Below are 23024 nucleotides of genomic sequence, written 5' to 3'. Positions count from 1 at the left end.
TATTTTGAGTATTAACCCCTTATCAGATATATCTTGTAAATACCTTCTCCCATTCAATACATTGTCTTTTTGTTTTGTTTATGGTTTCCCTCACTGTGTAGAAGCTTTTTATTTTTATGTGGTCCCAATAGTTTAATTTTGCTTTTGATTCCTTTGCTAGAACAGACATATCAAGGAAAACATTTCTATGGCCACTATCAAAGAAATTACTACCTATGTTTTCTTCTAGAAATTTTATGGTTTCAGATCTCACATTACCTCTTTAATCCATTTTGTGTTTATGTTTGTGAATGGTATAAGAAAGTGGTCCAGTTTCATTCTTTTGCCTACAGCTGTCCAGTTTTCCCGGCACCATTTGTTGAAGACTTTTCCCATTGCATGTTATAGTCTTGCCTTCTTTGTCATAGATTAATTGACCATATAAATATGGCTTTATCTCTGGACTATTTATTCTCTTTCAATGATCTATATGTCTGTTTTCACACTAGCACTATATTGTTTTGACTAAAGCTTTGTAGTATATCTTAAAGCCTGGGATTGTCATCTCTTCAGCTTTGTTCTTATTTCCCAAGAAGGCTTTGGTTATTTGGGGTCCTTTTGGTTCTATCAAAATTTTAGCATTACTTGTTCTAGTTCTTTGAGAAATGCTCTTAGTATTCTGAGAGTAACTTCACTGAATCGGTAGACTGTTTGGACATTGGGTGGTATGGACATTTTAACAATACTCATTCTTCCAATCCATGAGCATGGAATATCTTTCCGTTTGTTTCTGTCATCTCCAATTCTTTCATCAGTGTTTTATAGCTTTCAGAGTATAGATCTTTCACTTCCTTGGTTAAGTTTATTCCTAGGTATTTTATCCTTTTTGGTGCAATAGTAAATAGAACTGTTTTTGTAATTTCTCCTATTGGCGCTACTCATTCTTAGTGTACAGGAATACTATTGATTTCTGGGGGTTAATTTTGTATCCTGCAAATTTCCTGACTTCAGTGATTACTTGTAATAGTTTTTTGGTGGAGTCATTAGGATCCTCTATATATGGTATCAAGTCATCTTCAAATAGTGACAGTTTATCTTCTTCCTTACCAATATAGATGACTCTTTCTTTTGCTTTTCTGATTGCTGTGGCTAGGACTTCCAGTACTATGTTTAATAAAAGTACTGAGAATGGACATCCTTGTCTTATTCTGATCTTAGAGATAAGCTCTCAGTTTTTCCCAATTGAGTATGATGTTAGCTGTGGGTGTTTTATAAATGACCTTTATTAGGTTGAGGTATGTTCCCTCCACTCACACTGTTGAGAGTATTTATCATGAACTGTTGTTAAATTTTGTCAGATGCTTTTCTGCATCTATTAAAATGATGAAATGATTTTTATTCTTCATTTTGTTCATGTAGTTTATCACATTGATTGATCTGCAAATATTAAATTATCCTTGCATCCCCAGAATAAATCCCACTTGATTGTGGCAATAATCCTTTTAATGTATTATTGAATGGTTTGCTATTTTGTTAAGGATTTTTGCATCTGTGTTCTTCAAAGATATTGGCTTATAGTTTGTGTGTGGTTTTGTGTGTGTGTGTGTGTGTGTGTGTGTGTTGTCTTTGTCTGGTTTTGGTATCAGGATAATGCTGGCCACATAAAATGTCTTTGTGAGCTCCCCTTCCTCATCTATTTTTGAAATAGTTTTTTTTTTTTAAGATTTTATTTATTTATTTGACAGAGATCACAAGTAGGCAGAGAGGCAGACAGAGAGAGAGAGGAGGAAGCAGGCTCCCTGCTGAGCAGAGAGCCTGATGCGGGGCTCGATCCCAGGACCCACAGATCATGACCTGAGCTGAAGGCAGAGGCTTTAACCCACTGAGCCACCCAGGCGCCCCTATTTTTTGAAATAGTTTAAGGAGAGTACATATGAACTCTTCCTTAAATGTGTGGTAAAATCCACCTTGTAATCTATCTGATCCTGGACTTCGATTTTTTAAAAAACAGAATCTTTATTTTAGAGTCCAAATCTTTGGAACCATATGGACAGCTCACGGTTTCTGCTGATTTTAGAAACACTAAACTAAACTAAACTAAACTAAGACTTTGTAGTTCCAACTTTGGTTTTGGGGGTTGAGGAGAGAAACTATTTGCTATTGCTCTGTTCTATATCCTGCCACTGAAATAATTATTCAGAAAAGTCCAACTCTCTTATCTTCAGGAATCTCTTTGCCACTTGGTTTTATACATGAGAGAAGCCCAAAGAGACAAAATTAGAGACACATAATGCATATGTATTAGCCTAAAGCTTTTATTATATTGTCCCAAATAACAATCCTCTCACTATTATCTTTGTCTTTTGAAGCTATAGCTCCTGTTATTTATACAAAATTTATACAAATTTGGCATCCCACCATCCCATAGTATAGCTATCCCATAAATAACTATAAAACTTTGAAAGAGTATGGAGTTATAAATGCAAACCAAAAAGAACATGTTTGAAAGTAAGCAGGATTTAATGAGGTTTTTTTTTAAAACACAGATATAAATGGTTTTATTGCTCAGTACAGCAACAAACATCTCAGTTATAAAATAGGAAATATTTATTTGAGGAGATATTACTTAATATATCCATATATCATCTGGTGCTGAATCTATGAAACGAATGCTTTTGAAGAAAATGTCCAGGAAACCCCCACTTTCTAAAGGTTACCTAAATATAAGCCATAGTGGTACTTAGAAGTGGTTATAAATGGTATACTTCCTAATCCCATATACAGTAATAAAAGAAATCTCCTCCTAGGTATAAACCCAAAAGAAATGAAAACATATGTTCACACAAAAACTTGTACATGAATGTTCAGAGCAACATTATTCATAATAGGCAAAAGATGGAAACAACTAAAATTGGTATATGGACAAAGAAAAAGTGGTAAATCCACACAACAGAATATTATTTGGCTGTAAGAAGGGATGAAATACTGAAATATAATAGAACATGAAATGGAACTAATAGGATATAGTAGACTATAGTAGAAATATAATAGAACATTGAAAATATTATGCAAAATTAAAAAAAAACTGGTTAGGAGCACCTGGGTGGCTCAGTGGATTAAGCCTCTACCTTCGGCTCAGGTCATGACCTCACGGTCCTGGGATCGAGCCCTGCATCGGGCTCTCTGCTCAGTGGGGAGCCTGCTTCCCCCTATTTCTCTCTGCCTACTTATGATCTCTGCCTGTCAAATAAATAAATAAAATATTTTTAAAAAACTGGTTACAGGGGCGCCTGGGTGGCTCAGGGTCCTGAGATCGAGTCCCGCATCGGGCTCTCTGCTCAGCAGGGAGCCTGCTTCCCTCTCTCTCTCTCTGCCTGCCTCTCAGTGTACTTGTAATTTCTCTCTGTCAAATAAATAAATAAAATCTTTAAAAAAAAAAAACTGGTTACAAAAATCACATAGGGTGATATGAAATGTCCAGAATAGGGAAATCTATAGAGACATTATTACACAGATTAGTGATAGCTTAGGGTTGGGACAGGGGGGCTATGGAAAGACAGGAGACTGACAGTAAAAAGTACAGTTTCTTCTTAAAGTGGTAAAAGTGTTCCAAAATTGATTGTAGCGAGGGTTACACTTACCTGTGAATATACTAAAATTTCAATAAAGCTATAAGGATAGGAACTAATAAATAAACAAACTTAACCGAAATAAAGCACTATCTTAATTGCTTCTCTTCTCTGTTGAGAGGCCTCTCAGCACTGAGGTACTTAAAATTTGTTTAAAACTTCTATTTGCATTCTACCCTGAGAATGAAAGGAAGTCATTTTCAATGTTTGTGAGCCTCTGAATACACTATTGCCAGAATTAGATTGAAAACTGACAACAGTATGATTGGTAGAACCAGACAGACACTTGCACAGATAATACCGATAAAACTAGACAAAACACACAAAAAAGTACTTGAAGACCCTGGAAAGGAAACAAAAGCTGACCAACTCTGGAGGGGTGTGGAGTCTTGGAAGGAAAGGGTGGCAAAGATGAACTTCAGTTTTGTCCAGCCTGTAGCCTGAGAGCTGGCCACAGTTAGTACAATGTGGGCACAGACTGACTAAAACTCCAATAGAAAACCAAACTGATGATGAACATTTTTTCATGTGTCTGATAGCCATTTGTATGTCTTCATTGCAGAAGACATTTTTCTTCTTTTTTAATTTAAATTTTTATTTTTTATAAACATATATTTTTATCCCCAGGGGTACAGGTCTGTGAATCGCCAGGTTTACACACTTCACAGCACTCACCAAAGCACATACCCTCCCCAATGTCCATAACCCCACCCCCCTTCTGCCACCCCCCTTCCCCCCAGCAACCCTCAGTCTTCTGCCCATTTTTGGATGTGATTATCTGTTTTGTGTGTGTTGAGTTTGAGTTCTTTATAGATCCTGGATATCAACCTTTTGTCTGCACTGTCATTTGCAAATATCTTCTCCCATTCCATGGGTTGCATTGAGATACCACCTTACACCAGTTAGAATGGCCAAAATTAGCAAGACAGGAAATAACGTGTGTTGGAGAGGATGTGGAGAAAGGAGAACCCTCTTACACTGTTGGTGGGAATGCAAACTGCTGCAGCCACCTTGGGAAACAGTGTGGAGATTCCTCAAGAAATTAAAAATAGAGCTTCCCTATGACCCTGCCATTGCACTACTGGGTATTTACCCCAACGATACAGATGTAGTGAAAGGAAGAGCCATCTGTACCCCAATGTTTATAGCAGCAATGGCTACGGTCGCCAAACTGTGGAAAGAACCAAGACACCCTTCAACGGATGAATGGATAAGGAAGATGTGGTCCATATACACTATGGAGTAATATGCCTCCATCAGAAAGGACGAATACCCAACTTTTGTATCAACATGGACGGGACTGGAGGGGATTATGCTGAGTGAAATAAGTCAAGCAGAGAGAGTCAATTATCATATGGTTTCACTTATTTCTGGAGCAAAACAAATAACATGGAGGACATGGGAGATGGAGAGGAGAAGGGAGTTGGGGGAAATTGGAAGGGGAGGTGAACCATGAGAGACTGTGGACTCTGAAAAACAACCTGAGGGTTTTGAAGGGGTGGGGGGGTGGGTGGTTGGGGGAACCAATTGGTGGGTATTAGGGAGGGCACGGATTACGGGTGCCTGGGTGGCTCAGTGGGTTAAGCCGCTGCCTTCGGCTCAGGTCATGATCTCAGGGTCCTGGGATCGAGTCCCGCATCGTGCTCTCTGCTCAGCGGGGAGCCTGCTTCCTCCTCTCTCTCTCTGTCTGCCTCTCTGCCTACTTGTGATCTCTTTCTGTCAAATAAATAAATAAAATCTTAAAAAAAAAAAAAGGATTGCATGGAGCCCTGGGTGTGGTGCAAAAACAATAAATACTGTTATGCTGAAAAGAAATTAAAAAAAAAAAAGAAAAGAAAAGAAAAGAAAAGAAAAGGAAAACATGCTGTTCAGAAAAGAAAGAAAACCAAACTGAGGGTTTTGGAGGGGAGGGGTGGTGGGGGGTTGGATGAGCCTGGTGGTGGGTATTAAGGAGGGCGCATATTGCATGAAGCACTGGGTGTGATGCATAAACAATGAATCTTGGAACACTGAAAAAATAAAATAAAGTTAAAAAAAAAAAAAGAAAAAACCTGAATGCTGCTGTGCTGAGCCACTTTCTCTCTTTAAAAAAAAAAAAATCTTATTTATTTATTAGGAGGAGTGCATGCATAGGAGGGGGTGGGCTGGGAGAGGAAGAAGCAGGCTCCCTGCTTATGAGTCAAAGGCAGACTCTCAACTGACAGAGCCTACTCCCTCTCTGTTTTCTTATCACCCTCTGACTTCTGAAGTGCCTCTCCTCTCTTGGCAGCTGTGAAACCCAGCATTTCCAGGGTCTTTTCTTGTCTGACCATTCTTCCTGTTTCCCTTACTTCCTCCTCTTTCTTTATCTTCCCCCTTAAATATTCCAGGGCCTTTGACCTCAGCTTTTCTTTTTTCTTTCTTTCTTTTTTTTTTTTTTTAGATTTTATTTATTTATTTGACAGAGATCACAAGTAGGCCGAGAGGCAGGCAGAGAGAGAGGAGGGGAAGCAGGCTTCCTGCTAAGCTGAGAGCCTGATGTGGGGCTTGATCCCAGGACCCCTGCCCTCAGCTTTTCATCAGGACACATCCTCTTTCTGGTTCATCTACTTCTCCTGTTTCAACTGCCAGTCAAACTCCCACCTTCATAACTGAAGTCAGGACTCCCTTCTGAGCTCCCTTTCTGGATACTTCCAGCTTCAGGTTAATAACAGTGCAGTGAAGGTTAAGTTCTAAAGTGAGCACAGAACCAAAAATCATATAGAGTTGCAATTTCCCTTGAAATGTCCTTAGAAAAGCAACATGTTCCTATATTCCTACAATCATTTCTTGGTCCTGTCTGTACTGTTGAATTTGCCCAAGATGAATGCACCCGGACTATGGCACCACCATATTTTGTTGTCCCCCAAGTATCTCTGAGTTAACATGACCAAACTCAACTTCCAACCTGCCCTCCATCTCTGTGCGCCCCACTCCTCTACCTTTATTTCCCACGTTAACAGATGGTGCCAAAATCATCCTGATTTCCCAAGCAAAAAATCAAGCAGTCAATATTGATCCCTCTTCTCCTTCACACCAAAATCTAGTCAGTCTTGATTTCTGTTGATTTTTTTTTTTAAAGATTTTATTTATTTGTTTGACAGAGAGAGAGAGAGAGATCACAAGTAGGCAGAGAGGCAGGCAGAGAGAGAGAGAGAGGAGGAAGCAGGCTCCCCACTGAGCAGAGAGCCTGATGCAGGGCTCGATCCCAGGACCCTGAGATCATGACCTGAGCCGAAGGCAGAGGCCTTAACCCACTGAGCCACCCAGGAGCCCCGATTTCTGTTGATTTTAATGCACCAAATGCCTTAATGCTAACTTAATGCTAACAAATGCTAATGTAGGCACAGGCAGAGCCTCAAAACCTCAAAAACACCTCCAATCCTTTCTGCCTCCAATCCTCTGCAGTGCATCTAGGTCTACTGTCTTCTGCAAATACAAATTTGATCAGATTTCTCCCCACTTGGAGAGATCCTCCAATGGTAAACTACAACCCATAGCAATGGTTTTCAAGCATTTTCATACTACTTTCAAAGAAATATCGGATAAGATCCTAATATCTACAAATACATACAAACTGTATCTTATTAGGATTAATTTGCTGTATAAGTTGTTAATGTGTGTCATATTAAAAACCAGACATTGAGAAAATAATAGGTAGTTTTGGTGAAATAAAAAATTCAAGATTGTTGGTAAGCAATTTAATCAGAATCATCTTAGTATTTATTTCTCTATTTTACTTGCCTACATGTGAAAAAAAAAATCTGAATTCATAGCAATAGGTAGCTACCAAAGGTAATATTTTGGATTTCCTCCTCCAATCATTCGCCTTTTAAGTTTAACATATTGTTTATTTAAAAAGATAGCAAGATCCAAATACAAATGAATTGAGCTGTCAGCACAAATTATTTGGTTGCTGCTCTCCACTTGGTTAAAACTTTTAGTTTGAGCATGTGTTTAAGACTTAATTTGTAGAATTGTAAGTCAAAACGTTGAAACTCCTCCCCTGAAACTTGTTCCCATGGAGTAGAGTTTGAAAACCAATAATCCAGGTGTTGAAGCCCAATTTCCTTGGGACAACATGCAAGGTCCTGTGTCATTCGGATTTCATCTATCAATCTAGCTGCTTTTCTTCCCAGTGCCAAGATTCTACCCACTATCCTAAGTCTGTCTCCATCTATCACAGGGTCATACTTTGGCACTTGCTGCTTTCTCTGCCAAATTCATGCATGATTGCCTTCTTTCCTGAATTTCTATGAACTATTCCAAAGGTTAAAATGTTAGTGCCTCATGAAGACTTCTTTGTTCCCCAAAGTACCTTGCATATGCCTCCATCATCAACATGTGTTGCCCTAAGTCATAATCACGTCTTCCTCTCAACCATGAGTTCCTATGGAAGACAGACTAATTTAACCATCCCTAAGTTCTCAGGGACTTTCAAAGTGCCTGACACCTGGTAATTACACCTTGAATGCTTTACATCAATTACTCCATCAATTTCCTATAATAGGAATAACCAGCAGAATGATTTCTGTGGCTGAAACTTCAGAGTTCCTAAGATAATCAATGGATAAACCTCCATCAAGTTGACCCTTTAGGTTACCTAAGCACTAAATAGAAATCATGGTTAGGCTCATTTGAATTTTGACTTCATTTTTCTCTCACAGCAGCATCACTCACCAACAAAGGAAAGCAGGATCACCAGCAGGACGATGAGTGCACAGATACACGGAATCAACACCAGCAACAGGAAGCGGAGAATATTAGCAGTAGCTGTCTTCTGAGAGCAGCCATCACCCATATTATTGTCAACAGCTCCCAAGACCTAAAGCAAAAGGAGAAAAGGAAATGTGGTTTTAATATTACAAAGCAACTCAAGAGGCCATATGGAATTTTAGAGTACAGCTGTCCATTCAGAGCAGCAGCAGTCCTGAGAGATTCTGGTGCATGTCCTTGAGGGCATGGAACTGAATTCAGTCACTAAATGATGCTCATAAATGAACAAATAACTGTACAACCGCATTCAGAGCAGAGAAAATCATCTATTTTGGAAATGTTTTTCAGGAGTACATGAACTTTTGAAGTGATTCCACCTTGGTTTTTTTTTTTTTTTTTTTAACATATCTGCCAATTTAGTATTATTCCGAAGGGCTATAAATTACCATGGCCCAGAGCTATAAGCAAAGTCAGCCTAGTACCATGGTTAACATATTGGTGAGTAGGTGTAGACAGGACATTACCCAGACTTCATTGCTGTTTGTCTCACCAGTCCTAACCCAACTCTGCATGAATCTGGATAAAATGAATTTACAGCCATTCAACAAGGTTAAATGTATTTAGTAACTGAAGTTGAACACTGAAAAAGAGCCTGTCTTGTTGACTAGTTAAACAGTGACAACCCCTCAGGACACCTTCCACTGTCTACACTGCCAGTGTAGCCTATCCATTGGTGAGTGGATTATGAGATGGAGTCGAAGGGTTCAGATAAAAGTTCTTATCTTCAAATACTTGAAATTTTGCTAATTTAAATTTAAATTGAATACTTTAATTTTTAGTTCCATCTCTTGCCAGAGATGATGTCTGGAAATTCATTTATTACAAATGGTTAGCTTAGGGCAGTGACTTTTGCAACAGGAATCCGAGATGAAATTAAAAATGATTTGAGGGGCACCTAGGTGACTCAGTCGGTTTAAGCGGCTGCCTTCAGCTTGGGTCATGATCCTGGGGTCCTGGGATTGAGCCCCATGTTGGGCTCCCTGCGCAGGGGGGGGTTTGCCTCTCCCTCTGCTTTCCCCTCTCCCCCACCCCCTTGCACTCTCTCACTCTCTTAAATAAATAAATAAAATCTTTTTTTTTTTTTTTTAAGGGATTTGAATCTCACACTATGAGCAGTTCTTCCGGTCCCACATGAAGGTGCTTCTCACGGTTTTCTCTTAGACTTCTGACACTTCTTGCATTTTCTCCTATGACAGTTTCAGAGCATGCATAATAACCTCTGCATAACTAACTCCCAAATCTCTCTTGAGTCCCAAACTCCCTTTCAAATTTTATCATAGGTTTCCAATGCCTAGTGCTTAGCTGCATCTCTTCTTAACATGTCCAAAATGAAACTAGTCTTCTCTCTATCCCTACATTTAAACTAGTTCTTCTCCTGATTTCCATATTTTGCTAACAGACATTCTACTACTTCAAGCACCACAAGACTCTTCAATTCTTCATCATCCCCCCCCCCAATGCATTATTCAGGGTTCATTGGTTCTTCCCCTATAACAGATATCTGATTTTGAAAAACGAATGACCTTTGAGACAGAGCCTTATCATAAACAAGCATTATTCAGGGTTCATTGGTTCTTCCCCTATAACAGATATCTGATTTTGAAAAATGAGTGACCTTTGAGACAGAGCCTTATCATAAACAAGACGTTGTTGGTCCTGCACTTGCTTATTTATAGCATATAACAAGTACTTGATAATTTCCCATGGATAAAAAGGCAACTCTGATAGGTTCTTCTGAATTTCAAGGCATATATGATACTCCATTTCTGCTTTATTCTGCCTTTAAGAGAATCAATTCTTGTTCATTAACACATATTGCAAGCAGTGTTCACTACATACACTGTGATGTAATGGTAGCCTCTGTAATTTTAAGAATACCCAATGAGACATATTATTTGAAAGAACATATGATGTTAGCTTGAGAATGGCTTGATCTCCTAGGTTAATGACTTTACTGACTCATTGCCTCTGCACCTGGTTTAATGCACCAGCCAAGGTGAGATCATTCAGAGTTCATTTATAATTTTATCTGCAAGAAGACATGGCACTGTGTTACAGGAGACCATGAAAAGGATGTGCCCACCCATTGGCCCATGAGCTGGCCCCAGAGAATCAGAGGCTCCTCCCCCCCTTGAAATGTCCTTGAAATGTACCACTGTTCCCACAGCCAAAGCCATTTTCAAGAATTCAGCCTTGAAAGAGCAATGCGCTGTTGAGACCATCTGGACAAAACACATGACTGAACCCAGTTAAAGCCTCTATATAAACTTTAATGATTCTGGCTGGCAGGTGTGGAAAAGTACTCATCATATCTGCCCAAAGAAGTCTCATAGCAAGTTCCCTTGCTTATTTAACCTGCTGTCTACCAATCTGAAGTGGTCTGCCTCTTTCTTTAGCACCACCTTGCCCCCTGTATATGGAGGCCAGTTTCAAATTTTAACCGAGGAAGCTCCCAAGTTTGCACACCAACACACTGACACAATTTAATATAAGAGCTGCAATACTGCATTGATTACAAGGCTAGCACTGAGTGGGTGGTGCCCTTTCAGGCTTGGAGATAAGCAAGTGTGGGACTGTAGCCCAACACAGGCAGTAGTAGACTCTACTTACTTATTTACTCAACAATTAGTTATTGAGCACCTACTATTATAATAAGCACAATGATGGATATAACAATGATTTCAGGCCAATTGTCCCTCAAAAGTTCAGTCTAATAAGAGATATGTCCATAAATAATATAACTATATGTCAAGGTAGCAAATGATAAGCACCATGAGTCTTACAGCTAAAGTGCCAAAGGAATTCAAAAGATAGGATCACAATTTCTTGCTGGAGGATCAGGTAAGACATTGTAGAGAACTTGAAGCAGACAAAATTATGACCTGCTTTCCATGGGTACCTCTATCTTCTCCCAGTCTATCAGCTCTCTCCTTTTTTCAATTCCCTATGTATCTCCTTTAGACTCTTTGGACCATTAATGAAACAATATTCCTGCTAATGCTCTGGACCTGCCTACCCTTCTGGATTTTCTTTTCCCCCACTCCATCATGTAAAAGCCAACACCAGATGAATCCAATGATCTACTCTCTCTGTATCTATACCTGGATAGTCAAATATAGCTGTAGAGGACTCAACTCAGTTGCTGAGGTAAAGCCTTCTCCATTCTCCTCAAACTACCATCTCCTCTCTGCCCTCACTCTAGGAGATGACCCACTTCAGTTTCCATCTTACAGAGAGAATAAAAAACAGTCAAATGAGAATTGCCTCATCTACCTAAATCTAAACCTACACACATGATCATTTATAGAACCTTCTCTTCTGTTCGAACACAGAAGCTATTGAAGGCTCTTCGTATTTAAGATGACTCCTCCTACTTTTGTGACAGATTTCATTTCCTTCTCCCTTCTCAGGAATTTTACACCTTAATTCTCCATTAAATCATATGTTCAAGCTCTCTCCCATTCTCTTGCCCTCTCTCCCCCTTCCATCAGCTTTTTATCATGTTCAGGTCTTTCCAGTTTTGTTTTTTTTTTTTTTTTTAACCATCCTCAAACCTGTATCACACTTCAGCCACTGTCCTCTCTCTCTCATCCAAAACACCCTAGGAGTTGTTAATACTTATCGTCCAAATTTCTTCACTTACTGTTTACTCTTTTACGATTTGGGACCCACTTCTGTCACTGCACCAAAAGAGCTTTTGCTATGGTCACCAATGACCTCCACTTTGCTCTATTCCAAAGACATTTTTCGGTTACCCTTGTAATGACATCCCAGCACCATGTGAGAGATCAAATTCTCAGTTAACCCCTCCCATCTGCTTCAAACACTTTCTTTTCTTGACTTCTCTTTCTCCTCCCTGTCTGGTCATTCCTTCTCTTTCTGTAAGTTCTTTTCTTACATTCATACTCTCTGAGCAATGTTGTCCACACAAATAGCTCAATTGCCAGCCCTACACACTTGACTTACATCTTTACCTAACAAGCGTAGATCTTTCCCCTGGGCTCCAGAGTTTTGTATCCAACTGGGCATTTGACCTCTCCCCAGTGGATGTTACAAAAATACCTCATACCTAACATGTCTGAAACCAAATAAATAATCTTTATCCCCATGTCTGGTATTTTTTCAGAGCTCCCTATCTTAGGAAAAAGTAATTGAGCACCTATTGTGTGTCAGGTACTGTTTGTGCACTTATATATCAGGCAGAGTGAAAATATCCAGCCTCATAGATCCTACATTCTAGTAAAAACTACCATCGTGTCTCACCTGGAATGGTTTACCTACATCTAATCTTGCACTCCCTAATTTATTCTCCACACTCTAGCCCCAGTGAGAGACTATATACCACTGGATGATGAGAAAAGGCAACATAAAAATGATCCCCAAAACGAACTAATTCAGAAGATTGAGAGCCTGGAACTAGAGATGATCATGAGAAGCATAGACCCAGTGGCATGGCAGAGATCTGGGGAGGGCTTTGGACTTTCGCAGGAGTATATGGAATTTCAAGTCCATTTTATTAAGATTTCAAAGGTCAAAGAGACCACAGTTGATATTTCAGCTGCATTAGCCTTTATCCTATTCTGCCTTCCCACAGCATTTGACTTCACTAACACATAGTACAGCCTTGAGAATACTTCTACAGCTGCAAATGGCAAAAACTGTTTTAGAATAAAAAGATACCTGCTTCTGTAATCATAGCATAAATAATTTTAACTCAGCTGTGACGCTCTCTTTAAATGAAAATACCTCCCTTTTCTCATCAGTGTACACCTGGCATCTGGAGCAGCACTTGAGTACAATCAGAAGTGGATTATACCTGTTGAATAAATAAGTGAATTAAATAGCTTAAACATAAATTGCTCTTTGATCATTATGCAAATTATAACTACTTTTTAAATTGTATATGTCTTATGGAGTCCATTCTCAAGTCACGAAATTGAAAATGTATTTGGTAAACAAGTGAAAACGTTTCCCTTTCAGAAAAAATATACTAAAATTAATAGAATCAGCTTTTACTAGGATCATTAGTACAACTCCATACTCACATTTCCTATTAAAAGCTTTGAAGTCAGCTAGAAAATTTTGTGGTTTAAGAAGTACATTTTAGTGAATTTTATGACAGACAAAAATTTTTAAATACCATCTTTGTTAAGAACATGAAACAAAGTGGCTTTGTTACTTAATTAACCCCCTAAATCAGAGATTCCCATATATTCTTGGTTCAGGACACTATGTGTCCAGGTAATTTTTTTCAATGGCCTAAACCAAAAGAAATGCCTAACAATTCCACTTATTAAGTCTCTTGATCCAATTATGTTATCAGTATCTTTATCCTAAAAACTTAGTAGACATTTGAAAAAGTGCAACACATAATTTGAAATAAAAAACATTTTCATGTTATTCTTCAATAATGACTATTACTTACAAATATAATGTGTGTATCTGTTGGGCAGTGCACAATACCTCAAACCTCAGAATCAGATTGGAAATCACCGTCACTCATTGCCTGTTTGACATAGATTTTTCCATGGAACAACGTGTTATACAACCACCACCAAGAACCCAGCTTTATGAAGACAGGCAACATCAAAAGGAATACAGTACAATCTAATGTTGACAATGAACTACCTCAACCTAGTAGAGGTATGTTGGTAACTAACAAATGTTGAGTATCATTAGATTCCCCTCAAAAATTGAAAATAACTAGCAGAGTCTCAGTTCACAGTTTGGAAATCATAGCTCTAGACTATTTTCCCACATCTACCTGCCTAAGTTTGAATCCTTAGAGAAGTAATTCATCTTCAACCCCATTCAGCAAGCCTCCCTTGATCATCTAGATAGACGTCATCTCCCTCTGCTTCATCTGAATTTCTGGTCAGTGGCAGATACTAATCAGCTGCTAGCATCTATTCTTTTCCTTTGACCTTAGAAAGAGAATCCTAAAATTTAGTTCGGCCAATATTTAATGTCAACTTGAAGACAACATCTTCAAGCCTCTCTTGCAGCTATGTGAAGCCATGTGGTTGGGTTCCTGCTCATGAGATGAAATTAGAAGTGGTAAATGTGACTTCTAGGAAGTGTCCTCAAAGAGAAGGGTATGGTCCTTCCTCTTTCCTGCTTGTGGAAATACAAGTGTAATGGCTGCAGCTCAAGCATTCATTTTATTATTTTTTTAAAGATATATTTATTTATTTGAGAGAGAGAGAGCATGTGAGCAGGGGAAGGGGCAGAGGAGAGAGAACCCTCAAGCAGACTCCCCACTGAGTGTGGAGCCTGACTCAGGGCTTGGTTTCACGACCTTGAGATCGTGACCTGAGCCAAAATCAAGAGTCAGACACTCAACTGACTGAACCACCAAGGTGCCCCTCAAGCAACTATTTCAGACTCTGACGTAGAATCTATATGAAGGAGGTGGCTGAAAAGCAAGAAGAGGGAATCTGACTTCCTGATGGATTTCTGAATCTTCTCTATCAGCCCTGGAATAGCTTATTTTCCAGATTACATTCACATGAGAAAGGAATAAATCCTTGATAAATAAATCACTGTTAACATAAATATTCTATCACTTGCAGTTGAAGCAATTTCAACTGGCCTACACTTTTATCACTTTCTACTTGGGATCATGGTCATAGATGTACATACAAAAGTTACTAAACCACAATCTCAGGAAGTAAAGATACATGTTCAGTTCATTCAACAAAACCTTACATCATGTGCCCAGAAAATTATTTTTAGTCCCTAGGCAACTAACCAGTGCCTAGTACCTAGTAGGATCAGAATAAATATATGCATTCTCAATTGAATAAATTACTCACAATTAAGGCTAAAAAAAATTTTCCCAAGAAATGTATGGGATTTTTAATATACTTTTTATGGGAGGGAGATAAAAACTACTAAAAGACTTTTCATGATAAATAATATATCTGTCAAGTTTGTTTGCCTTTGACCAGAAAAACGGCAACTCAGTGTGGCCACAGTGGATTATCTCCTGTTATTCAGGAGCTCGGTGCCTTTTATGCCTTCAACAAGGATAAATTCCAAAGAAAAAATTTACAACTAAGTAAATGAGAGCTTTTCAATCTTCAATTAAAAGTTTCTCAATCCAGTGTAGTAGCCAAAATGGAGTTACTGGGAGCAAGCAAAAAAAAGTAAGGGTAGTTAAAATGCAGGCAATCATTGGACAAGTTCATCTCACAATCCCATCAGAATTCCCACATTTCTAGTGACTTCAGCAATCTCCTCCCTGGTTGCCCCACATCCTCACTCATCTCCTTCCAATCTCCATATTGTGGTTCTGCTTAAAATTCTCCAGAAACTTCAGAGACAAAAACAAGCTTCCTTAATATGCCATAAAATACAAGGCTTTTCAGATGTTAGTGTGCATGTGAAACACACTGGGAGGGGCTGAGACAGTAGGTCTGGGGTAGAGCCTGAGACAATGCATTTCTTAGCAGCTCCAAGGTAATGCTGATGCCACTTTCCAGAGCAGGATCTGGAGACCTTTCTTGGTCTGCCTTGTCTATGCTCTCTCACTGCACATCATTCATGGCCTCTCTCTCTACACTTCTGCCACCTTCTGCTACTCACCCAGATCCTCACAAGCCCTCTGCCTAGAATGGCCTCCCTCCAGCTCTCAGCCAGCCTGTGTCACTCATCAACTCATGACTTGTGAATGATTCTCGTCTTTCTGCTCTTTATCCCAGTTGCAATTTACATGTATGTGTGTGATTCTTAGATTACATTGGTTATTCCTCCTACACAGTAGGCTCCATGAGCTCAAGGACTATGTTGGGTTTTGTTCCCTATTGTAGCGTTAGTACTCAAAAAGGGCCTTGACTGTACTAGGCACTCCATAAAAGTACTGAAATAATGAACCAGGGCACCTGGGTGGCTCAGTCAGTTGAGCAGCCAACTCTTGATTTCGGCTCAGGTCATAATCACTGCATCCCAGGATGGAGCCCCATTGGGCTCTGTGCCCAAGGGGGAGTCTGCTTGAGATTCCCTCTCCCTCTTTCACTGCCCCTCCCCCACTCATGCTATCTCTTGCTCCCACACACACACTCTCTCTCTCTCTTTCTAAAATAAATAAATAAATCTTTTTAAAAAATAATGACTCAGGGGCGCCTGGGTGGCTCAGTGGGTTAAAGCCTCTGCCTTCGGCTTGGGTCATGGTCCCAGAGTCCTGGGATCGAGCCCTGCATCAGGCTCTCTGCTCAGCGGGTAGCCTGCTTCTTCCTCTCTCTCTGCCTGCCTCTCTGCCTGCTTGTGATCTCTGTCAAATAAATAAATAAATCTTTAAAAAAAATAAAATAAATAAAAATAATGAATCAATAAAGTCACCTAAATATGCCATCCCACTCTCAAAAAAGTCTTAGAAACACAAGGACTAAAATGCTGCTCCATTTTGGAATATTTACTACAGACATAATAATAACAGAAATAATAACAATACAGCAAAAAACAAAACAAAACAAAAAGCCATTGAGAATTTCCTGTGGGCCACGCACTGCTCTCAGCGTTTTGCATAGAAAATAGTTTTTATAATTCTCAAAACAGCTCTACTAGGTGGCATTTACAGGTGAGAAGTGTGAGGTTCTTTGTGAAAAATATGATTAAAATAATTCAAGGTTATTGGCAAAAAGGCAGTATCCAAAGCAATACTGAGTCATTCAGTTCCTTTTTCTGAAGCTCAGTAGAAAGACCAGAGATCTCATATATTTTTTTAACTTGGCCTAGTTCTACGGCTTTTAGAACTTCTTAAAACACATTATCCATTCACCAGCTCTGTCCCTGTGAAAAAAGACCAAGCTTTTTACCCACTGAGTCATGAAAAACTGAATCCAGATGCCCCAAACCCTGTGAAGGACTAGATCCCATGGCCCTCATCATCAGAAGTTCAAAACCACCCATCCCTAAACACAGCTGCTCTTTTGGGGAGTAAGAAATAGAGCTTTTCCTCCATGTTTCCATGCTGACTCCTAGGCCAGATATGGCATAATGGAGGATTACGACTTCACCACAGCCAGTAATAAGAGATAAGTTTTAGAAATGGCCTGTCTGTAGTATTTTTCACCTTCTTTCTAGAGGGTCATATTTCAAAATTACCTTTAATACCTTGATCTAATTAAGTAAAACCTTAATTACCTGGAATCTTTAAATACATAAGTTTTCTGTTCTCTATCTTTCAGAGAGATGGAAAAATCACAAGAAAATAAGCAAACTGTCAAGAATTAAATTTATAAAATATTGCCAGAGAATGTTTTGCAATTCTGAAAAAATGTGGAATCTTCTACAGTTTCTATAGTATAGAATATTTTGCTTTAAGAATCTAAGTCTTGGCCTTCATGATCAATTTTCAAAGATGTGGATGTTATTCTGCTTAGCATAGCATAAGTAACATCATTTCAAGAGTTAAAAAAATCATAACAGAGGGGCACCTGGGTGGCTCAGTGGGTTAAAGCCTCTGCCTTCGGCTCAGGTTATGATCCCAGGGTCCTGGGATCGAGCCCCCCGTCGGGCTCTCTGCCCCGCAGGGAACCTGCTTTCTCCCCTCTCTCTGCCTGCCTCTCTGCCTACTTGTGTTTTCTCTCTCTCTGTCAAATAAATAAAATCTTTAAAAAAAAATCAGAATAGAAAGGAGATTCAAGTTGCTATTTAATTCATGAAAAACCTAATTAACAACAATGACAAAAACCCTATTCCCTGACCACTCCAAGGTTTTGCTAAACATATGTTATCCTTGGCCTATAATAGCTCTGAAAGTGGTAATATTCATCCAAAGATACTATCTATAAAGAGATTAATATCAGCTTGCTACTTCTTAATGTACAGCATCTGATGTAGAGATATATTGATTATTTTTATTTCGAATAGGGTTTGTTATAACCAAAGATCAGGCAAACTTGAGGCAATATATAAACTGTTTAATATTAGCAGAGTATTTTGAAATGTGAAAGTTAATTCTACCTTCATAACATGATACTGTGTTATGGATTTTCTTAAATAGCACAACAGCTATATTCTTAAATACAATTATGTAGACTTAGTTAACATAGCATGGTTAGTCAACAGTCTGTGAATTTTAACCACGTACAAATATTCCTACCCAAAGGTTATTCTAATTCATATATGTTGATCTGATAGATTTCATAAAATTCCATTTATCACTTTGAAGTTTATGATATGAGCAAGTCAAATATCAAAACATTCTTAAGCCAAAATGACAGTGCACATTTCAGGGGATCGGATTTTATGCAAAACTCTGGCAAAATTCAATAACCATCTGTCCTACCGACAAAGATTTGCTTGCAGTGTTGAAAACAATTCAAAAGAAAAATTCATCCCAAACCCAAACTATGTGTTGGTTTGAGACTAACAGCACTTTAGTTCTCTAGGCAGGAAGCTGATGACCAGCAACTGTATTCTGGACTCCACTGGTTCAGTGGTACAGAGAACAGCCTGCAAGGAAGACAAGGTCACTCTGGCTTGTGTGGCCTGAGCAGGACACAGAAGCTTCCTCTAAACCTGTGGGGATATTACACTGCCACATGTTACTCTAAACTCTGTGGGGTTATTACACTGCCACATGTTAATACACTCCCAGTCCTGAAGAACATGCAGACATCAAGTCTCGGATTGCTACTAGATATTCAGCTTAGAACATTGTCTCCTGTACGATTATCGCTCCAAAATGTGATCCGAATTGTTTTTTCAGTATTAAAGAAAGGGCTAATTCAACCCACTTCCACTGCCTATCCACTAGGGAAGCCAAAGACAAGCCAATGGCTACCCCATATGTAAGAAGCAAATCTGCCAGTGCTAGATGCTTTCCTTTCTGTTCTCAATAAACTATGAAAGTATTCCCTATATGAACTATAAGTAGATTTATTGATTAAGAGATCGGTGATTTAGATACACTCAAACCAGACATCTGTTAACTCTCCAAACATTAGCTCCCACTCTACCATTAAGCAAAATGCTTCTAAATCATCCATCACTGAATTATGCCAAACCCAAATGTCTTTTGTTGTGATGTTTGTTTTTAATGTTCCAAGAGGCATGAAGAACAAGCATCTGGTTTTCAGTAAGTCTTTTCATCCCATTTTCTGGTATTTAATTGATGCGTACAAAGTTCAAAGAACTCATGAGCTCTCGCAAAATGAAATTACTCTGTTCACACCACAACACATGGTTCTGCAAGCCAACCATGCTCACATTTTCTCCTTTGAAAATTAACATAACAGCAGCACCAGATTGTACCTCCACCCCAAGTCTCACATTCACACATCCCAGAATGGATGCCCAGTACAGAGACTAAATACCGACAACTTGTTTTTTTACTGTTGAGGAGACTGATTAATAATAATAATCCAGGGACGCCTGGGAGGCTCAGTTGGTTAAGTGGCTGCCTTCGGCTCAGGTCATGATCCCAAGGTCCTGGGATCAAGTCCCGCATGGGGCTCCTTGCTCAGCAGGGAGCCTGCTTCTCTCTCTGCCTCTGCCTGCTGGTGTGCTCTCTCTCTCTTTCTCTGACAAATAAATAAAATTTTTTAAAAAAATAATAATCTAGTACCTAGGCAGCGTAACATTTCAGTGTTTCTGTTTTGAGGGTAGCATTGTTTAGCTGAAGTCTGAATTATGAGTGAGAAGACTGGAATGTTTCAGAGGCAACTTGTACAATATTGTCTCCACCACTGAAAATCTAGGTGACCTTATAAAGCCATCACAGAGTCCCAACCATATTTCCATATCTGTAAGGGGTGAAAAATAAATGGCTTGTGCCAACCACAAATATTCCAAAAATACAATGAAATTAGTAAAGAAAAAGAAGAAGAAGGGGAGGGGGGAGAAGGTCTCTTTCAAGTTCAGATAGCTCTAAGAGTTTTGACTTCTCTCCAACACACTGAGTGGAGTTTGCTCAATTTGGTCTCTGGAGGAAAGTTGTAATAATCTTTTTTCCAGGGAGATGTCTTCCGAGGCAATAAGAAAACCTTTTAAGGTAAACTTCATTTTCTCCAGAGCAAGGTGGGAGACCCATATTTCTGTTCAGTTATAGAAGATGATCTCAGAACAAAACAGCAGGCAACTCCCCATCAGGACAAGTTAGATAAATAGGGCCCTGGGTCCTTTTTGTGAGATGACTTTGCCCCCAATCTCAAATATGTCAATGTTACCATTTTGAGGCAGACACAAATCTTCAAGAAATAAAAGATCCCTTTTAAGGTAGATACAACATCAGAAATATTTCTGCATATATTAAATAGTCTCAAAGCCTTTCCGGTATATTGCTTTGGAAACAATGGTGGCCACGGGGGAAAAGAGGGGAGGGTTGGGTGATCCAATCCTCAGGAAATTAAATATTTGACACTTACTCATTAAAATGTTTTAAATTTCACATCTTGATTATAAGTTACTGTATTTTGAAGGATGCTATGCCAAAATGCAGAGGAGCCTAACATATTCTCAAATGAAGCCAAGCTATTTTTCACGGGGCATTAAGAAAGCTGTTGAGTGTGGGCAAATCTCAGAGTCTTCATTGACCCACTGATCCTATGACAATGGAAATGTTGTGACTTTTAAAAATTCAATCAGATTGGCAAAGTGAGTACAGAACTGAAATATTGACTCCTGACAGCTGAAAACGATCAGGGAATGCATAGGAGACAAAATGGATTTTATGTCCTACAACAATCCATTTCAGACATTTCAGTGCAAAGCAAAACATAAACAGATGTTGAAAACAGTTAACCTACTGAACCTACCTGCGAAAAGGAATCCTGCAGTTAAAAAAAAAAAAAAAGAAAGTACAAGTAAGAATTTTATATGTTAGATGAAGCAGCAATTTCTTTCAGAAGACCTGGAGCAAAGAGTTCCAAACTCAGCATTCATCATTTGTTTCGCTATATTTCATGAACTTTCTAGTTGGACAATACAGAGAATTTCTATGTTGTGTTCCATCACAAAACATGTCTATGCCACATGTTAAAATCTCATTCATGTGGCTTATTCCACTCATGCCTGTTTAGCACTTATGCTGTGGGCCGCTGGGCTACAGGAATATAAAGATGAGAAAGACATAGTCCCTGCCCTTCAGGAGTTGACAGCCTTCCTCCCAGAAGATGCACAACTTCACGAGTGACTTCAATACCCTGGGACAGAACAGTAATACCCATTTGTAGAAAGGACAAGTCCACCATAAGAGCGGAGTGAACTAAAGCACAGTCAGGCCACACTGCTACATTTTTTTAAATATGTAAGCTTCTGCCTTTGCACCAGGATGGAAAAACAGTATTTTGTAAGCATTTGGGTCTCAAACCCTGTGTGTGTGTTGGTTGAGGGAGGAGGGAAGCCAAGGGAAATCAACATAATCAACATTTTAAGAGGGCAATTTTTCACTAATGGGGCTCTCACACATATTTCAGGACATTTGGCATCTCTGGCCACCATCTAATGATAAATGTCAGCAAAAATTCTCCCCCTACCACAAACCAGGCATGGTGACCCACAATGCATCTCCCATTATTTCCATATCCCCCCCCCCCCGCCCCAGGGTACTATGGTTTCCGGTTGAGAAGCATTTGGGCTGTCCAGCAGGCATCAGCTGAACACATACTGCGAGGTTAGCTCTATGCCCTGGATGCAAGGCAAAGTCCTCAGTTAGCAAATGTCTCCCACATTCTACAGGCATTAACTAACACTGAGAGTTAATATCTTTAAATAAACACAGAGTTTATACCTTTTTTCCACAGAGAGATAGTATACTATTGGACATCACACATCATGTCTTTTAATTGTGACCATCATCCTACTGGGCATATAAAAGGACACAGAAACTTAATGTCAACATTAATTAAAGAGGAGAAGCATAATTTATTAAGTCCTTCAAAACCTAACACCTACTACATTAAACCAGGAATGGTGAGGAAAAGTAAGGAGTAGTATTTGGGGGAAAATACCCATGTGGTCATTATTTCTTGGGCAGACAGAGCATGAGGCCTTAAGCTTTGGTGGACCTGTACCAAGTGGGGTTCATGAAGGATTTTAGATTTGGGACAATCTTTGCAGCCTCTGCCCCCAGGCTACATAGCTGTAACTTGGCCTAGGGTTTCAAGTGAGGCTGAGGTAGGATCCAGCCTTTGTAGTTTTGGAGGTGAGCAGAACAAAATGTGATGCTAAGATTCTTTGGCTTTCCAGGAGTAGACATGAACTCCTGGTTTTGACTATTTGTGCCAGCCTTAGAATAGATATTGAAGAAATTTTGCCCCAGGTTCCATTTCTTATTACGTTGTTTAAACAATAGTTGGCCATGGGAAGAAACCAACAAGAGGAGGTAGCAAAACCTCAGACGTACAGGACTTATCCAGAGGCCTTAGCCATCCTCCAGCACATGGTCCTAATCATCCTGGATTTGTTAATCAAATAACCTCTAACCCTGGCATTAGATTTTAGAGGCTAGTTCATGATTGTCAAGGAATGGTGGCAGATTTTTGTTTCAAAAGAAACAAAAAGAACGGACAGCTTTATCATCTTAATTCCATCTTCCTGAGGTGGAGTAAAAACACAACTCAATAAAATTTTTATAAATACAATCCTAAAAAGGTCATTTAAAAAGCTTAAGCATTG

The 23024-nt window shown here is 39.2% G+C and overlaps 1 protein-coding gene across 3 annotated transcripts in view; it reads right to left on the bottom strand.

Annotated features, from left to right (window-relative positions):
• The window catches only part of CORIN (corin, serine peptidase), a 250143-nt gene that overhangs the window by 209694 nt on the left and 17425 nt on the right, over positions 1–23024 (bottom strand). For all 3 annotated transcript variants that reach the window (XM_059162131.1, XM_059162141.1, XM_059162120.1), the window contains exon 2: positions 8307–8451. In XM_059162131.1, the coding sequence (XP_059018114.1) occupies positions 8307–8451 (145 nt within the window). The remainder of the gene's footprint in view (positions 1–8306; positions 8452–23024) is intronic.

The sequence above is a fragment of the Mustela lutreola genome, chromosome 1 (genome assembly GCF_030435805.1).
Source record: "Mustela lutreola isolate mMusLut2 chromosome 1, mMusLut2.pri, whole genome shotgun sequence".
Lineage (NCBI taxonomy): Eukaryota > Metazoa > Chordata > Mammalia > Carnivora > Mustelidae > Mustela > Mustela lutreola.
Note: the sequence above shows the minus strand (reverse complement) of the source record. Positions and strands in the feature narration are given on the sequence as shown.